General features: G+C 42.5%; 1 protein-coding gene across 1 annotated transcript in view; it reads right to left on the bottom strand.

The window, feature by feature from the left end:
- The window catches only part of LOC148035435 (O-fucosyltransferase 29-like), a 54,823-nt gene extending 36,573 nt beyond the window's left edge, over nt 1-18,250 (bottom strand). Inside the window, exons 1-3 of the mRNA XM_087677391.1 lie at nt 17,635-18,250; nt 16,868-16,921; nt 8,251-8,341 (exon numbers count right to left, since the gene is read on the bottom strand). Coding sequence (XP_087533517.1) covers nt 8,251-8,341; nt 16,868-16,921; nt 17,635-17,826 — 337 coding nt within the window. The 5' untranslated portion in view covers nt 17,827-18,250. The remainder of the gene's footprint in view (nt 1-8,250; nt 8,342-16,867; nt 16,922-17,634) is intronic.
- Nucleotides 18,251-20,416: the final 2,166 nt, after the last annotated feature.

Here is a 20,416-nt window from a genome sequence, read left to right as displayed (position 1 = left end):
TTTTTTGGCTCTTCCATGACCTTATCCTCCCAGTACCTTGCAAGCCCTCTTCTCCATAACATGGGTTTTCTTGCTCTCTCATCCCAATACCACCGCTTCCCTAACCTCTTCACATGACCTAGATGGCTCCTTCAAGCACTGGATGGGGTAGCACTCGATTTAAGGCAAAAGGGTAGAAGAATTCAAATTCAAATGGTGTACACCCATTCTCCCAATGCTCACAATGATTTAATTCTAGTGCCCAATTGATAGGCAGTTATTCCTCAGTTTGCGGCATTTGGACATCGGACATGTCTTGTGGTCTAGCATTAAATTTTTTCCTCGTGAAGCCAGCCAACTCTCTGCATTTTCTTTTTGTCTTGATGATTCTTTTTGCAGTGGCAAGATCTTCTTCTTCTTGGCCTTCTACTTCTGTTGACGGAGGCCACGGAGGGCTCTGCTCACCAACCTGTGCCTTTGTTTGGCACGTTTCTCAAAATTGGGTCCTTCTTCCCTTGGTGGTTCTACTTGAGCTGCTGTGGTTGGCTGCTCTCGTTGCTCCTGTTTTTCAATTCTAAGCTGCTCTAACTCCTCTATATATCGAGAGCCCTGCTTGCAATAAAAGTTTTCTTTGTTGTGCCAAGTTTGGGATAGTGCTAGTCCTTGGGGTGTGCTCTTGGAGCCCATATTTTATGTCTCTCCTTGAGACCTCCAGCTTTCTCTTTAGCCCTTTCACAGAGTCGTCATCCTTGGCTTGAGTTACATGAAGTATAGTATTGAGAGAAAGGTACATTGCTGAACCTCTAACCCTGTCTTTACTACTTTGGCTCTTGCCTCCGCCATGATTCTCATGCTTTCTGCTAGAGCAAGGCGTTCTGCCACGTCCCTGACTCTTCCAAGATTCCTCTCTTCCCAGGCCTCAGCCTTCTCTTCCATCTTGCCTTGACTCATGCTGCAGCTCTTGTGATACTGTTGTCACCGCCTCTTCTTGGTAGGCAGCAAACACGTCCTTTTCCTTTTCCAATTCCACCATGGTAGCCTTCCTGTCTTCCTTCAACTTTTCAAGTTGGTCTAGGAGCTCTTACACATACTCGTCGTAGTTGGTCGTTGCCGGCATGGCCAATGCCATAGACGTTGTGGATGCTTCAACCTTGGAATTCTTTTAAACCTTCCGAGATTCTCCATCCACGGCAGCAGGTCTCTTTGTCCTTATTATTGGAGCTCCTTCATTGGGTGCTGGTCCAAGGTAATGCACCGTGTTGACTAGATATTGCACCCAAGCCATCATGTTGCTTTGGTCCACTGTGGCATCCATGGTTTCTTGGGTGGTAGTAGCAGTGGCGACCATCATAGGTGGGGGCGGTTCCAATGGGCCCTTTCCTTTGCCTTCCACCATGGGTCCTTTGGTTGCTTTTGCTATACGGAGTTGGTTCAACTGCATCATCTAGGCTCCTTCTCGCCATCTCTTCCCCGTGGGAGGGTTGCTCGACCAATAGCCTAATGGGGAGAACCATTTTCTCATCCTCTTCTCTCCTTAGCCTTTCCTCCTCCTCTTGTCACTTCTTCCTTTGTTCTTCCTCCATCCTTCGGGATTCTTCTTCTGCCTTCCACAAGCATTCCTCCTCTTGATATTCTGCAAAGCCCTTAGGCTGCTCCATGTAAATCTCATCATGCAAATCTCCATACAAGAATACAGTATTGACATCCATCTGATACATGTCCAAGTCAAGCTGCGCGACTAAGGCCAAAACCAAGCCTAGGGTGGTCATCTTGACCACAGGAGAAAAGACTTCATCAAAGTCAACTCCATGCTCCTGTTTAAAACCCTTAGCAACAAGTCTTACCTTATAAGCCGGCTTGGGTTGCCCAGAGGTACTTTTCAGCTTGTACACACATTTGCATAGCAAAGCCTTCTTGCCCTTAGGCAATGCAACCAAATCCCAAGTCATATTCTTATGCAAGGAGTCCATCTCAAATTGCATAGCCCTCTCCCATGAGTGACTACCACCCCTACGCATAGCCTCATCATAGGTGAAAGGCTCTCCTGCATCTGTAACCAAGACATAATGCATCAAGGGCTCAAATCTATCAAGCAGGAGTCTAACTCTTGTAGACCGTCGCACTGCAGAAGTCTAACTCAAATCTATCAAGCAAGAGTCTAACTCTTGTAGACCGTCGCACTGCAGGCTCTGTTGCATGTCCAGCATCCTGTCCAACACCCTGGCCATGTGTACCAATTGCTGCTGCAGGCTGTCCAATTGGCTGTGCAGGAGCACGTGGCTCCTCCTGGAATATAACCCTACGTATCTTGACCACCCTCTCAGGCTGCCTATGCATCTTGTCTTCATGGAAGACTACATCATGACTGCGGATGACTTTCCGCGCCTACAGATCCCAAAGGTAATAACCCATCTCGTCTGCATCTCCATAGCCAAGAAAAATGCATTTGACACTTTTAGGATTCAGCTTACTACGCTTGTCCTTGGGCACATTGCAAAATGTCTCACCAGGACTAGGGGACGAGCTACGATGGTCGCTCCGACAGGATAGACTGCGTTGTGTTCAACACGTCACCTGTGACCGAACGGACCACAAGTTACAAACCAGCAATCAAATCTCTGTCTTTCTTTTCTAATATTTTAAATTTGTTCCCCTCCCACTACTGGGTGTTTGCGCACACGTGCACAGTGTGCAAGCTTGACCTAAAAATTTTGGGGCTTTTCCTGAATTTGGAGACTTAAATGCAGAACTAGACAATCTGACTCAAAATTTGCAATATCAGTGTACATTTGACCAGGAAATTTTGGATTTTTTTACATTTTAGTGAAATCTTTTCAATTTCACTGAAATTTGTGCACACCGGACCCGGGAAAATTGGGGATTTTGCAGAATTTCATCAATTTCAACAAGATTTGCCTGGTATATGCACTTGGGTACGTGTGTTGATGCAATCTGAACAGATTACACTCTAAATCTTTGGGGCTTTTGATCAAAATTGTCAAATTTGTGACCTAGGAATGCCTTTGTAGCAGAAATGGCAGTGAAATATTGAGGATTTCACATGTAACTGATGGCTTGATCTCTAAATGTGTCAGTAATTGCTTGAGTGCAGCAATCGACACCTTTTAATTCTGAAAATCTATTTGCAAATCTGAAATTTCTGCAATCTTAGGATTTTCTTTGCTGATTGGTACTTTTGTGTACCATGGTTACTTGTGTCACATTTGGGCTTGCATTTGGTGACTAGTTAGTCAATTTGGGACTGCAAATTATGGCTAGAAACAGTGACAATAGTAATCTTTTGCACATTAAGAAGCATGAGGGCGCACATAATTTTGCAAATTGGCAAAAACAATGCTACAGTGTCTTGGTGCAAAAGAAACATGTAAAGCCCATCAAAACAAAGGAAATCAAACTAGCATGACTTGGACGAGCTTACTTGCTCTACCATTGAGCTCTCAATGTCAAACAACTTGCTCTTTCACATTGAGAAGCTGAATTCAGCATATGCAATGTGGCAAAGGCTTGAAGAATTGTATGATCAGAAAAGTACAGCCAGCAAGGTTTATTGGCTGAAAAAACTAATGGACTTTCGCATGAAAGAAGGTACAACTATATCCGTACATTCGAATGAGTTTAACTCAATTTTCAATCAGCTGATTGCTTTGGATTTCCATATTGATGAAGAGTTCAAGGATACTTTCTTGCTATGAGCTTTGCCTGAAAGTTGGGATACTTTCAAGACAGCTTTGAGTAATTCAAATGCTCAGCTGTTATACTCTAATGTAGAGAGTTCTTTGCTGATGGAAAAACTCAATAGGCAAAATAACTCAACAAACGAGTCTTCTAATGCATTACATTGAAAACAGAGCACACAGCAAATCTCGTGGAAGAAATGAATGTGGAGTGCCATCATTGTGGCAAAAAATGGCACTACAAACGGGATTGTTTTCAATTGAAGAAAGAGAAGGACAAAAACAAAAACACTAAAGCCAACAAGGCTGAAAACAAGGACAGCCGGCCTACAAAGAAGAGCAATGTGAAAATAGAAGAGGTTAATGTAGTCACTCATGATAATGACAATGATGGTGATGTACTTATTGCTTCTTCTTTGAGTGCACATGCACTGATTGCACATTCTGAGGATGATACACACACTTGGATACTTGTTTCAAGTGTGTCCTTTCATGTCACACCACATCATGGGTGGTTCTCTAACTACAATGGTGGTGTACGTGGTGTTGTCCACTTGGGGGATAACTATGCATGTAAAATTGTAGATATTGGCAGTGTGAAACCGGAATTTTAGCATGGCTCCGTGTTCGTATTGTATAATGTGAGACATGTACCTCAACTCAAGAAGAGCTTGATAAGCACAGGGCAACTAGACGATGAAGGCTATCACACCACCTTTGGGGATAGCAAATGGAAAATCTATAAGGGTTCTCGCATTGTTACCAAGGGGTCCAAAAGTGATACCTTGTATCCTTTGCATGTATCTAATGTGCGTGACTATGTAGTCGCCATAACTAAGCAGCCAAGTGTTTTTTTATGGCATAGCCGGTTGGGATACATGAGTCAATCTGGAATGAAAGTGCTCTCTTGTTTGAGTTATTGACCGTCTTTGAGGTATGCTGATTTTGAACAATGCAATCATTGTATTTATGGTAAACATGCTCAAACATCACACAAAAAATCTTTCTCTAAGTCTTCACCCTTAGAGTTGGTACATTCGAATGTATATCAAATGCTAGGATTATCTTAAGGGGTGAAGAAATATTTCATTAATTTTGTTGATGATGCCACACGCAAAGTGTGGGTTTATCCAATCCGTAGGAAAGACAAGGCCTTGGATAAATTTAAAAAGTTCCTAGTACTAGCTGAAAATCAAACTAGCAAGACATTAAAATGCCTTCGCTCAATCCGTAGGAAAGACAAGGCCTTGGATAAATTTAAAAAGTTCCTAGCACTAGCTGAAAATCAAACTAGCAAGACATTAAAATGCCTTCGCTCTGACAATGGTTTAGGGTAAATGTATTTTCCTAGGATATGGTGATGAAGGTGAGATGGAATATCGATTATGGGATCCCAAGAAAAGAAAAGTAGTGCACAGCCATGATGTTATCTTCCAAGAAGATCGCATGCACAAACAGCCTGAAAGAATAGAAGAGGTCAGAAGGGTTGTATTCCGGGAGGATGTACCAATAGGACAGCAAAGAATGCCCGTTAGAAAACAGCAAATACCTGCTGTAAATGTCCCTTAAAATGCAGGGAATGATGCTGAAAATTATCAACAAGATCTTGCCCATGATGTCCCACAAATTTAGCAAGAACATGTGCCTTTGGAACAACCTGAACCAGCTGTACAGCATGCTGAACCTGCAGAACAGCAAGCTGTTAATGCAGATTTGCATACTGAACAGCCAGCAAATCTTGACCACTGGGTCCATAGGTCGACCAAAGTGCAAAAACAGTCAGATAGATTTGTTCCCGGTGTAAACTATCTCACTGATTATGTCATGTTAACAGATTGTGGTGAACTGTCATGCTTCTAGGAAGCAATGGACAGATAGGATAGTAAGAAATGACACAAAGCAATGCTATCAGAGATAGAATCCCTCATGAAAAATGGCACTTGGGATTTGGTACATTTGCCAAAAGGACAAAAAGTGCTACCCTACAAATAGGTTTACAAAATGAAAGTCGCTTCTGGTTCTTTGCCAAAGTACAAGGCACGCTTGGTTGTCTAAGGATACAAGCAAGAACATGGAATTGATTTTGATGAAATATTTTCTCTTGTAGTCAAAATGACTACTTTGTGAACCATCTTGGGTTTGGTTACATCTGAAGACCTAGAACTTATACAGATGGATGTAAAAACCACCTTCTTACATGGTGATCTGCATGAGGAGATCTATATGCAGCAGCCTAAAGTATTTGCCGTAGGGGGAAAAGAGCACATGATCGATAAACTCGACAAAAATTTGGGTGGACTGAAGCAGGCACTACGAGAACGATATCACAAATTCGATACATTCATGCAACCTCAAGGATTTCATTAATCCCAAGTTTATCACTGCTTATACACCAAGAAGGCAACAGATGGTAGCGTTATTCTCTTGGTTTTGTATGTGGATGATATGCTGATTGCAGGCAAGGATGTTCATGCCTTGGACTCCTTGAAGTAGAGTTTACACAATAGGTTTGATATGAAGGATCTTGGTGAGGCTAATCACATTCTTGGCATGCGTATACTCAGAGACAGATCGAAGGGTCTTCTTTATTTGTCACAACAAAAGTATGTCACTAAATTTTTGCAATGTTTCAATATGGAAGGGGGGGAAAGCCATTAGTGTACCATTACCTCCATATGTGAAACTTAGTGCAGATGACAACCCTACATCAAATGATGGAAAGACCGAAATGGCCAAGATACCCTATGCTTCAGTTGTTAGTAGTTTGATGTATGCTTTGGTTGCTACACATCCTGACATTCCATTTGCGGTGGGAGTGGTTAGCAAATACATGGCGTATCCTAGCAAAAAGCATTGAAAAGAAGTGAAGGGTATCATGAGATACCTTAAGGGCACAAAGGATTTATGTATCTGTTTTGGAAAGCAGAAGTCATCTGTTGTCGGTTTCATGGATGCAGACTATGCTAGCCATCTTGACTGCAGGAAGTCTACTTCAGGATATGTGTTCATGTTCACAGGAGGAGCAGTCTCTTGGATATCTAGGCTGCAAAAGTGTATTGCATTGTCTACTACAGAGGCAGAATATGTGGTTGCCACGAAGGCATACAAAGAGGCTTTATAGCTTTCACGTCTGGTGAGAGAGCTTGGTATTACAAAGATTCCTATCCTCCACTATGACAGTCAAAGTGCTATCATGCTACCACAGAATCCTGTCTTTCACGCAAAGACAAAGCACATACTGGTGAAGTATCACTTTATCAAGGATGTACTGACAGCAAGGGCATTGAGCTTGTCAAGGTACATACAAGTGATAACCCTGCAGACCTTCTCACGAAGGGTCTCCCAGCCGAATGGTTTGCTCATTGCCGCCTCATGATGGGGGTTGGATAGTATATGTGTATTTCGGCTATGTAAATACATAGACGTAGCTGATTCTCTTCTCTCCCTTCAGGCACGTTGCCTTTAGGTGGGAGGTTGTTGGGAATAAAGGCTCACTGAGCCTTTTACCGTGTTCGGGTGTGAATGCACCCATACACTTCTTGTACTTTATATATATTATCAAAACCTAAAAAGTGGTACACTAGTCTTTGTATCGAACATCAAGTGTGATGTGCTCACTCTCCTTTCTAGTGCTCTCTACTCTCTGTGTGTTATCCATCACGTTCACTCAGCTGCGTCAGACTCCATCAGAGATCTCACATGCTTAACTGTGCAATGAGTTTTGTGATAACACTGAACAACCCTCTCTCAAGGTACAAATGCACAGTGACAAATGAAAGAACAAACATAAATAAACACAAGGACCACACACAAGAATGACCGCATTAGGAATCACATAAATAAGGACTTGAATCTGATGATCAATCACATGGATAACAAAATGTGACACCTATAATGATGGACCACCCACACTTTAATCAACAAAAGGAAATGAGTTGGACAGCACAGATAGAGGAACAAAGCACTAAAGTCAGAAGCAGCCACACTCATTCGTTGACAATAAGGGAAAACTTCTATGTATTGTTAAAATGATTAGTGCTGATTGCACAATTTGCTAATAGATTTTTGTTTTGACTGTGGCATGCTGGATCAAACTAGGATCCGGTTTGCATGCATACTTACATTCAGCTTGAATCCCTTATGCGTCTCCTTGGTCTTTCAATTCAGATGAGAAGCATGCAGGGAGAACCTAGGGACCAGCAGGAAAGAGCCAAGAGGAGGTTACATTTGATGTTTCTTATGTACAGGTCGTGAAGTTAACAACTAAGTAAAGCCAATATGGACAACAAATTACCACTCTAGACTAATCTGTATAATGTGACCAATACATCCATTTTCCACATCCCTCAAGGAGTCTCACAACAATGTACACTTATAAAACATCTGTGCAAGAGGATCTGAAGTTTCACTAAATTACATACTTGAAGCTGGCCCTTAATGACACAAGCACAAACTTAATCAAGAATATAAATTTCAGTTTATACAGAACAATCCAAGATATCATTTTCCTCAACATGATGTACATGGACATTGAATCAAAAAGGGACAAAGCAAAACCAAAAAACTTATCACTCACGTGGGAATGAATGTGTTGGTGCACTGCATCCATGATAATATTTTGCCAATGATGATGCCCAAATATTCTCTTTTGAGATTTCCCTAACAATCTGGAGTAATATCCAGCACAGCAGATTAGATAAACCATAACAAATTCTTTTTGCAAGCAATTCTCTTACATTTAAGAATCTCTCAAAAAAATGAAATACACAACTTTTTAATCAAGGTGATCCCGATCACAAAGGGCATGCCCTTGTGCTTAAAATTCGAAACAGTACAAAAAGTAATTCTAAAAGGTGAAAAAAATAAAGGACCAGTGATCTAGAAATAAAAGAGAAAGACAGAATGTGATAGTTAGATAGATGCATTAGTGTCTATTAGATGCCAACTTGGCCTTTGAAACAAATCAATATACAAGAAGTCCATATACTGAGTATCATGGAAAAACTAAACAGAAACTAATTGCAGTCAAATGCACCCCAAGGCATAATATAAGATATGGTCTATGGGGCAGGGGGCAGGGGGCAGGGGACAGGGGACAATGAGGGCTCTCATCTCTACTGTGCCATGTCGTAGGCTCTGTATATTCTCCTCCACAACTCTACCATGTCATGCCTAGGATTGAGTAATCTGTTTCTAACATGACCCAATGGTAAATAGTCTTGATCTCTTGGCAGCCTTGATTCCCGAGACTCTCTATATTGTGGGTCCATCTGTGTGCAGTGGATGCTAAGGGAGGAGGAGAGTATATCTTACTAGTGGGGCAAAAGAAGCTGATGATATGTAGCTGGGATCTGTGGCTATACACATGTGGAAGCCCTTCTCAATAATGCAAAAGGTTCGCTTATCAGCCTCCTTTTTCCGTTGTCTTTATGAATACCTCTTAAACATATTTCAGAAAGAACTCCCATGTTAAGGACCAGCTGCTCCACCACATAGAAGTCTTCAAGGATCTGTTGAGGTTATTGAAGATGGCCACCCATAGGCTATCAAATGGCGTGCATATGGAAGAAATGAACCATATCATGAATTAAATGCTCTACCAACGGCAGCCATTGCCTCAAGGTTATGGATGGTCGTCTGCCATTTGATGATCCTCAAAATAGCAGCAAGGCATAAGTTGCAGAATATGCCGGTTGTATGCTGAGGCCTTCACAGAATGCCTTTCAAAATGCATTGATGAATTTTGAGTCCTACTAAGACACGATTTTCATCAGCAAGCGATGTTGACTAAAGATGTCCTTGATAAAGAGTCTTGCAACCTCCCTCACATCCATGTTATAATGCATGGCATCGACCTCACCACTTGTTAAACATGTCCACACAATGAAAATTAGGTCACTAGATTTCTTCCTTTTTGGAAGGCAAGTCACAAAATCCATCAAAATATCCTTATAAGGCAAGTTATGAAATTGGAATATGCCTTGTATCCTATCATGTACATAACAAAGTGCCAAAATCCATCAAAATCTCCTTATAAGGCAATGATAGTAAGCTGCTACTTTTTCATTGTCTAGTTTTGAGGTTTGGCATATGCCTTGCATCCTATCATGTACATAAAAAAGTGTCAAGATAACTTCTCAAGGGTAGAGTTTCAACAGGATGACCAGCTCCCTGTGCATCATGTGCCTTCCAAGGAATAGTAGTTCTGTAACATCTTACAACAATAAGACAGTCTATCAAAAAAATGCAACCACACATCTTTGAGCACAAACCCAACCCTGCTTGCAATTATGCATCTCTTGACAAAAATTTGGATCAACCACATAAAGCACCTTCATAGGAGTGAAGAATGTGACCACAATCACTGCACAGTAGGGCAGCCTGCTCAATGCATCTACCACTTCATTCTCTCCCTAGCACAAACTTGACCTCTAATTTGAACTAGGAAAGAAACTGCCACCACCCCCACTAATGCACTCATATATTGCGCGATTGAGGAGGAGTATGAAGCTTGCTTTGCTGGTCCATCTTAGGAATATTGCCTAATGAAATAAGGCCTCCATTTCTTCAAGGCACGCACAGTAGCCAGCAGTGTCTTGTCATAGGTGGTATAATTGAACACTACTACTGCAACATTGCTCCTGCACCATGCCCACTGGTATTACAAATGACTTTGAAGGGATCATTGAGATGGAAAGAACAGACGTCCATCAACTTGCTAAAAGCTTGCTCCATCTTCGTCGTCCATATTCATTGGAAGTCTTACTTCATCGGATTTATAAGAGGCAATATCACATGTGCATAGTGCTCCATAAACAGTTGTCCCTCTCTCTCTCTCTCTCTCTCTCTCTCTCTCTCTCTCTCTCTCGTAATGGATGTTATATTTATAAAGTACTAAACATCAAAAGAGTTACAAAAGTCATAGCAAAGATGCAAAGGAAATTGCCATATGCCAGGGAAGTAAGTCCTCCCGAGGGAGTAAGTCAGAGTGCCGAATGAGATGTATCTGCCAATGCAAGAGACCTTTAAGCCTAGCAATATGTCCCTGTACATTAGCGGCTGAATCAAAAAGAAAAGCATTCCAAATGGTCCAATTGTGCCAACAGCCCCAGTATCTAAGAAAGTGAAACAAGATCTTCATATGCGCCTATGCCGGTGTGGGGAATTTGCGCCGCGCAAAAACCCAATTAAAAGGGCTTAGTGCGAAGCCAACCACCCCTCACCAAACCGCTAACAAGAGTGACCAGATTTTCTTAGTGAGAGGGCAAAAAATAAATCAATGACGGGCCGATTCCAAACTAGTGATGAAAAAGAAACAATTGCCGTTGGAGATTCGACGCTTGGAAAGGGCTGAAGCAAAAGGAAGACCACCAATCATCACCCTCCAAAGAAAGACCTTGCATTTGAACAGTGTCTTGTTCAACCAGCCCTCCATCACAGTTACCTTCCACCATGATTGAGATTTACACAATCCCCATACAGTATTAGCTTTAGTAGCCAGCCATTGATGATCTTTAATCAGAAGATGATACACCTAGTTAGCCGAGGCCTTTTCCAAATTCAGGCGGCCTACAAGGTCCCAATCTTGCCAGGGACGATCTGGAGCAAGGGCAGGAAAGGGTTGTCTACTCTGGAGCACCATTAAAAGCTGTCCCCATAAATCACGGTATCCACGAAGGATCCTGAAACGCCTTCTTGCTGTACGAAAGGAGATCAACACATTACAACTGGCAAGGGTGGCATCTGCAAAACTGAAGTCAAGCCCAAGCGTGCCATGCGTTTGAATTTTGGTCTATTTCATGTTTGCCTTCCCAAGAAAGTAATCTGGAGGCTGTCAACAATTCCAGTTGAAAAGAGTTAGCAGCTAAGCGGTCCTCCGCTGGATGCCACTGCGCCTTCTTGAGAACCAATTTCCAGAAACATACCAAATGAGAAAGCAGGGATGATGAAGGACTAGAAAACCAAGAATCTGCATTAAGAACATGCCACCAAGAGCTCCGAATTTGGGTATTACCATGCACAAGCCCATGATCCTCAAGAAAATAACGGGCTATAAAGACCCACGGGTGATGATCCAAGCACATGGCACGAAAAAGAGACCAACGGAGTGCTAGCATATGAGTTTCGGCATCCAAAATAGCCCCACCACCCATGCGTTTGGGGGTACATGCATGCGACCAAGAAATCCATGAAATGCCTGCATGAAAGGAGTCCTTCCATAACATGAAACGAATGTACTGAGTAAGAGCATTCAATGTAGTAGTAGTCCAAGGCAGCAATGGCAAGAAATATGTGAGCATTGGCAACATAATTGTCTAAGCCACTTTGAGGCAAACATGGAAAGGCCAAGCCTGTAACCTCCAATACAGAAACTTAGCTGCCAGTTTCTGTGAAATCCACTCTAGTAGTTGCTTCGGCCGAACATCAACACCCAAAGGGTACCCAAGATGCCTGACAATGGAACCACAGGGAACAACAATTCCCTGCCAGTCCAATGACTACAAATCTGACTCCGTGCAACTGAGAATGGCTGATTTCAAAGCATTGATATGAAGACCACAAGCATGACCAAAGAGAGTCCAAACATCTAATGCTTTGCGAAGATTATCCTTGTCCGCACGCAAAATCATAAAGCTGTCATCAGCCAAGCATTGACTAATGAAGTGCTATCCAAAAGGAAGGGACAAGCCAGCCAACTGACTAGAAGCTGCCATATGGGATAACATCGAAAGAAACGGATGAGTCGCAAGGGCAAAAAAGAGAGGACTCAAAGGGCAACCTTGTCTCACAGTGCCTGCAAGGACAAAAGGCTTGGTAACACCACCATTCAGCATAACTCGCGAAGAAGCCACAGCACTAATGGTGTAGATCAAACGAGACATCCGAGTGCCAAAGCCCATAGTAGACATAAGTTCTGCAATGAAAGACCAGTCTAAATAATCAAAAGCCTTTTCCACATCCAATTGGATCAATACCACCTCCTAATGAGAGTGCCTTGCATAGTCAATAGCCATTTGCACATTTAAGACATTATGCAGAATGTTTCGGCCCTTGATGAAACCATATTAAAGAGGATGCACAATGGCAGGAAGATGCTTGTGGAGCCGATTCGCCGTCACTTTGAAAAAGATTTTATACATAGAACCCATCAAAGAAATTGGACACCACTGTTTCAACATAGACGGCGAAGAAACTTTTGGAAGCAGTTTGATAAGTCCTTTCCATGAGGAAGGCATAAACCACGTTTCCCAAACCTGCTGAAACATAGCCGTCAATGGTTTCACCAAGCGGGTAGCAAAGACCTCAAAGAATTCATTAGTGAGACGAGTTGAAACGCAAAGGCAGTCTATCCAAAAATCGCTTAAAAGGTGCAATTGGTTGTACAAGCATCTCAAGCTGTAGAGGAAAATGGTCCGACAAGGCATATTACTGCAACACTTTCATTTCCAGCATCTCAGGAAGAAAAGCATCATCCTGCATGATGTACATGCGGTCCAACCGCGACCATGTAGCTGTATACTGCGCAAAATGAAAAGTAAACCCTGTAGAAAAAGGGTGTAGCCAAGACCAGAGATATTGCTTAAGTACAGCAGGAGCAAACGCATTCCACACACGGCTTTCCGGAGCGTCCATCACCGAATGCTCTGATGTGGACTGTGAAGGATCAACACACAAAGTAAAATCCCCCATCAAAAAACCCCGTCTGCCAAGTGACAAGGAGGTCTGTAAAGTATTCCAAAGATCCAGGCGGGATAAAGGGTCATTTGGAGCATAGAGCCCAAGTAACCATAAGATCTCTCCTTCAAATAAAACTTCAATCACCACAAAACGACCATGTACATCATTTTTAATAAGAACAGGCTGATATTTCTCATGTACAATCACAAGCACACCAGAATAATGCAAGGCATGTGTCCCTGCATAAAACAAGCGAAACCCATGGCAACCCACAACTTTTCCTACTTCACCATGACTCTTGTGCTCAACAGCGCACAAGACATCCCACTGAATCTCATGCAATAAACTCCACATGGCATGTTGCTTATTGCGAGAACAAATGCCTCGCACATTCCACATGGCTATCTTCATGTATATTCAAAAAATAAAATCAGGAACGAGGCAAAGCTTGCCTCGATTTAACCTTTTCTGCTAGAATGTCAAGGACTCCCTCATCCAAAAAATCAGCTAACACGGCAAAAGAGTTCTGACAACCAAATTTAGAGGTAGACAGTGTATCCACTATCTTGGGGATGGAACGGGGATAAGGACGATCCCATGGGGTAATCACATTACCTCTAGCATCAAAAGCCAACTTAGCAAGTGGGCTCTTCGGACCATCCGTATATACTTTCCTAGTGGGCTGATTGCGAGAAGCACAAGAAACCATGGCATGAGTAGTGTGCTCTGAAGACAACATGTCTTTCCTGCACATATAAGTACGCAAGGAATCTTGTGAAGCATTAGGCACGGTATCCGCCATACCAGCATCAAACCTTTTACCTTTTTTGGTACGTACATCTACCCAGTCATTGTCACGGGAATCCAAACCCGAAACATGTTGTTTGCCTTTATCCAAAACTTTAGGTGGCTGGGTCGCATCCTGCAACGGAGCATCAAGCACCATATCTTTCATGGGAGGCAAAAAATGCTCAGCATTTGAAGTCGGTTGCTTTGTTGGACATTTAACCATAAAATGCCTCAATTTTCCACACGAAAAACAATGCCCTACAAAGTTACCCCATTTCAAACGAAAGTGCAAAGGATGCATGCCAGAGCAATTAAGACATAACCAAGCAAGCCTTTCCGAGCAATGTCCCATAACATACACAAACAATTACGATTCGTGGCCCTTAGGCTCGGGGGAACCAAAACAGTGCCCACAACGGCCATGCCATCCTTTAATAGTGGCCAATAGACAGCCGGACAATTTTCCACTTCAACCCACACCGGGCATTCGCATTGAAGCAAGCGCTGAAAATCTACCATTGGGTGCCATGGCATAGCATGGACCAAACGGCGATGAAAGAACAATGGCAGTTTAGTCAACAGATCAACACGATGCTTCTCGGATTTCAACAGCACCTCGTAAAAGCCTCGAGGCCCAACAAAAATCTCTTCAACACACTCCCCTTGTAGTAGACTTTGCAGCCATTGGCGAATATAGGAAATCACTGGGATCCTACCAGTGAAGAAGAGTATAACAGCACGTTCATAAAACACTGAGAATGAGCGCAAAACATTTTTAGGATCCACAGTGGCTTCCAGAACATCTTCAATTGCAGAGTCAGAAAACGCTTCATGATTATGTTGAACATAATCACCAAGCAGAGTGTTGGCAAACTCCAACAAATGCTCCCAGTCAACATCCTGAGAATCCACAGAATCAGAAGCAACCTGAGTATAAGAACGTTCCTGATGATCCATTGTATCTTCTGAAGTATGCTTGGTGCGTTTGCCCGCAAGCTAGAAGTTAGGACTAGGTGGCATCTCCTCTGTGCAATAAACCATATCCTCTGGTTCCTCTGTTTCAGAATCCAGACCAAGGGCTACCACCGTTTGCTCAATAAAGGCCATGTCCAGACCAGCCATGTTGTATCACCACTTTAACAAGAGATCTGAAGCTATTTGTAGGGCGCTCTCTCTCTCTCTCTACTGCCACAGTCTGCCTGCTGACCTGTGCAGGGTCAGTCGCGTGCTCCTAGATCCTGACAGTTCTATGGTACGCCGACTCCTCTCTCTCTCTCTCTGTCAATCGCAGAGTAGGGCTCCCCAGGAAGGATTGACACACGCCAGTTTGCAAGATAGGTCCACCAGCTGTTCACAGGTATGCGAGGGTATGGCTCAAGCAGGGCAGAACGGACCCTGCACTGGTCTGACGGAAGAGCTCAGGCAGCGCACGAGGCAGGTACGCACGTCCGCTGGTTAGGGGAAGCACGTCCACAGCTCTCTCTCTCTCTCTCTCTCTCTCTCTCTCTCTCTCTCTCTCTCTCTCTCTCTCTCTCTCTCTGTGTGTGTGTGTGTGTGTGTGTGTGTGTGTGTGTGTGTGCGCGCGCGCGCGCCTCAGCCTACGCGCAGAAGCAGGGCAAAATTGCGCAGGCGCAAGCCCGATAGAGCCAACACAAGAGGTCAGGTCGCTGCAGTAGAAGGGTCATGACAGGTCGCCATCCTCTCTCTCTCTCTCTCTCTCTCTCTCTCTCTCTCTGTGTGTGTGTCAGTTTGAATTAATGAATTGAAATATTTACAAAGGGTCATTTAGCCAACCAAGCAAACTCGAATAGGTAGAAAACAACACATGGAGCCAAAAAGGTCTGAAAAACAAAAGGCTACAAGAATAGAGGGGGATCACAAAGCGGACACAATTGGGGTGGTGTGAATGATATACATCCATGGAGCAACCACCTCTCTAAGGATCACACCAATTGAAGCTATGGAACTAACTTGCAATGATAACAATCCACCAACATGCCTCACATGACCACGGAAACTTGAGGCCGAATCAAAAATAAATGTATTGCGTGCTTGTCAAATTTGCCAAAAACCAATCCAACACAAAACATGAAAAAGACAGATGCTCTAGCTGTAAAGTGGCCGTGGACGGCATCTTACCCAAAACCTAAGAACTAATGATTGTACACTGACGTGTCACTGAAGTCTGTATAGGCAAACTGAAATCTGGACCTATCTAGCAACTAGGCAACAAACAAAAGAGGAACATGATTCTCATCACATCTAGTACAAAAGACACATCTATCACTAGAGATCTTGTGACTGCACAACATATTCCCCATGGGGAGACCCCCAATTTGATGTCTCCATATAAAAACCTTCCCTTAATAGGGAAGCTTAGACCTCCACAATTGCAGCAATCAATCACACCACTTAGCTTTGCTATCCCCAAAAAGAACAAACTTATTTACTTTCTCAGTCACCTATCTCTTATCCTCAACCATGTCATGATAAACGTCATTGTCTGATCGTTTCATGAATCTCTCTCTTTCTTTTTCGTAACATGAATCTCTCTCTCTCTCTTCTTTTTTTTTTCGTACTCTCTCTCTCTCTCTCTCTCTCTCTCTCTCTCTCTCTCTCTCTCTCTCAGCACAAGCAATAATAAAACCTCTATTTTTGAAAAGTGAACATCATATCCTTAAACAAACCTCTAAAATCTTTCAAATCTTAGAATTAGAAGCACTTACCGAAACATTTCCAGGAGGACTACCAACCATTCTCATCTCAACTGATATGCTCGGCTGAAAACATCACACACCAAATGATATTGTGTAAGCAACTTTCTGTGACAAATTTAAGTTATAGTAAATACTTAGAATTTTATATGGGCTCTGATATTATCAAACATTAAAGAGTTCCTGTGTGTTTGGGTGTATCCATAGACAAAAGTATTTCAATTCAGAGTTGTGCGCATTGAATATTATGTTTATTATCACTGTATACCGCAGCAGATGGTAGGCCTCCATTCTCAGATTTTTAACTTGCATGCGAGGAGAGATGCTCTCAGTGTTTGTCAGCCCAAAAATGTCCAATTTTGTTGAGTGTGGGCATCTGAAATTCTGTACAAGAAATCTGAGTGACTTGCACCGATTCCAAGGCTCTCAGGGTTTTGACCCTGGAAACGTGCCCTAAAAAGCATGATTTTGGCAAATTGGCAGTAATGTGGGTTGTGATAAGTAGTGCATAAGAAACCTCCCTTGCATTTTCAAAGAGCTTGATTCAAGGCATTAAGATCTGTGCGCGCTAATTTAAAGTAAAGCATTGTCCATCGAAGCCATGTGCGTAACTACTAGAAAACTAAGATTGAGTTTTAAAAACCTTGCATTATCAAAAACCTCGTCAGAATTTGTGCAGGGTGATTAAACAAAACCCATCATGCGCGTGATACTTTTTTCCGGAAAGAACTGCCGCAAAAAGGACACGATGTTATAAGAAATGGGATTGGTGAAGTTACTGCTGAGAGAGAGTGCAGGTTGTAGTAGTGGCCATGGTGATGCTTCAAATGAAGGTCGAGGTCGAGGAGGGGGCCGATGGCGAGGGAGATGAGGCTAAGCATGGCAAGCATGGATCCGCAGAAGAGCGAGAGGGCTCGAGATGGGGCGAGCAGGAGCCTCTGATGATGGAGGGGCTGGGAGGAGGCACCCATGATGATGATGATGACGGGATAATACTAATGATGGAAAAGATCGTCTCTTTTCTGCTTTTTTCTAGCTCGGGCAGCAGCAGGTCCATGACCCGCCTGCCCTTCTTCCTTCTTCTCCCTTCTTCTTCTTCTGCTTCTGCTTCACTGCTGGTGAGCTTCACCTGCAATGCAGAAGAGTAGTAGTAGTAGTAGTAGTAGTCGCAGCTGCAGCTTCTTCTCCTGTCTCCTCCTTTGCTATGAGAGGCAGATCCACTTGACCCGTGCCCAAATTCATCACGATTGTGCCTGCCTGCCCATAACAAGTCAACATCATGAACTCCTCTGAGGGAGCCACTAAATATCTTGTTGCGGGGGCTTTATTTCTTTTCTGATTTAAGAACGCACACCCCGCAAAGGGTGTGTTTCCTCTTCAAATATTCAGTCGAAAGAGCGGACGAGAGCCATGTCGCCACTCTTTCTACATACAAATAGGATAGCTCGCAAGCCTCGTGAATAGGGTAAAGAGGCCAATAGATTGTCGTCTAACAATTTTCCATTATTTTAAAAAAATTCAATTGAGTTGCATAAATGTTTTTTAATAGTCAAACTATTTATATTATATAGAGTTCAAAGAAAAAATATTGAGATATTTTGATATTTTTATCAATTAGTCTTAGTTACAAATGAAAGATTCATAAAAGAGGGGAAGTGAGGAACCAATAAAGTGAACTCGAGGATGCATTGCTTTAGGATTTTATAAAATTTAGAATAAAAAAATTTTTACATGGCTCAATCATTTAACTTAAGTTAAGCTCATCTATAATTTTAAAAAATTCATATTATATTGTTAGGTGACTAAAAAAGCCACATCTTTCTTGTAAAATTGTCACTCAATTGGGATAGGGTGTGTTTTCCTTTTGGAGGGCGCTACTTTATTGGCCCCTTTACCCTAGTGGAGTTTGATTGCATTTGGACCCCCCTCCTCAATGACCCTACCAAGGAGGAGAACCAACCTGATGTTCCAAGGGCCAAGATCTCATACTTAGAGCTCGGGTCATACCCAGCTTTAGTGGGGGGGGAAGATACTTCTAAACAAAGTAATCACACTCAATGCGAGGAGTGCAATATGTCAAAGAAGAGCTCGTGATTAGCTAGATAGGTAAATGTACACGTGAAAGTAGTTTGTATTAATAATAAAGGGAATCGCTTTTGTTACAAAACCTTAGGGCCTTACAAAGCATTATATTTTTCCCACATCAAAACTACCCACAATTCCAAGGTTACCCACTAATCTCGAAAACTACAAACTTTGGAAACTAGTTCAATCTTGGATAGAGAGTTGATAGAGCCTTGGAAGATCGTTTGATTTCTAGCAATCCATATGGAGCACAGCACCACTAGCCTATGACCGATTAATATCATGCACAGGGGCTAGTATGTGTTTGTGGCTGCCCAACTACTTACTTTCTCCTGAACCTTGTTGAGCACATAGGTGGATCTACTTGACTTGTGGGTATCCACCTCCGAGGGGTAGCCTAAGTATCTAAATATGTTGCCTCCCCCCCATAATGTTGCCTTTCCATTGGAGGCTCAATATGCCAGCTTCAGACACACTAACTAGCTTGGATTTGTTTATGTTTATGGCAAACTCGGCAACTTGCTCAAGGTGCATAAGATATCCATGGCCTTCTCGAGATTCTCCTTATGTGCCTTTAGTGACATCAAAAGATCATTCACAAACCCTTGGCCTACTAGTTGCTTAGCCCTATAGTCGATGCCAAGTAGCTCCCCTTCCTCGGCCAGCTTCTCCAAGGTGCAAAATAGAGGATAAGTGACTGCAAAAAGGATGCATTGTTTAAAGGTTTTACAAAATCCAAACTATAAATATTTTACATGACTCAATAGTCTGGCTCATATTAAGCTTATGTATGATGCATAAGGGTTTGAATCATAACTTTAAATAGCTAATATTACTCTTAAATGCACCTACCTAGATTCCTAGGCATCTTAAAGAAACTTTCAATTTGAATCTACACATTGGTTTGGATAGAGTATGTTGGTACAATAAGTGTTTGTTTTTAGCAACATGCATTAAAAGGAACATTTACAAAAGCACATTTCACGCTGCTACATGTGAAATGGCTTTGAGACATGGAGGTAAGAGATTCTCCCCAAATGCATGCCTTGTTGATTGTATTTTCATCACTTGCATGTGCAACATAAGAGGGTTGAATGACAAAGAGGTACATGGCATAGCCCATGAGCTCGGGCTAGCAGAACTTGTGGTAACATGTTAGAGGTGATGTATTTCTATTCCAAGTTTTTCATGCTAATAAGAGTAGAACTAATAACTAAACACCACCCTACTCTATTTGTCAAAGTATAGAAGGCAACATGATGCATGAGGCTCTTCATAATAGGGCATTGAAGTTCAATGCAAGGGTTGCTTAACACGATCTCTATGTAAGATTATGGTGAAATAAGTAACACCACAAAACTAGATTTGTGAGCCATTGCTTGCACTTGAAGTACATATAATAGGACGTGTGCAGTCTAATGAAGTCTAAAGGACTTGACTTATTACTTCTTTATTAAAATTAGAGAGAAAGGTGCC

The sequence above is a fragment of the Lygodium microphyllum genome, chromosome 5 (genome assembly GCF_053477565.2).
Source record: "Lygodium microphyllum isolate KBCC chromosome 5, Lygodium_microphyllum_v1.1.10, whole genome shotgun sequence".
Classification (NCBI taxonomy): domain Eukaryota; kingdom Viridiplantae; phylum Streptophyta; class Polypodiopsida; order Schizaeales; family Lygodiaceae; genus Lygodium; species Lygodium microphyllum.
The sequence above is the reverse complement of the archived record's forward strand: the minus strand, read 5'-3'. Positions and strand labels throughout refer to the sequence as shown.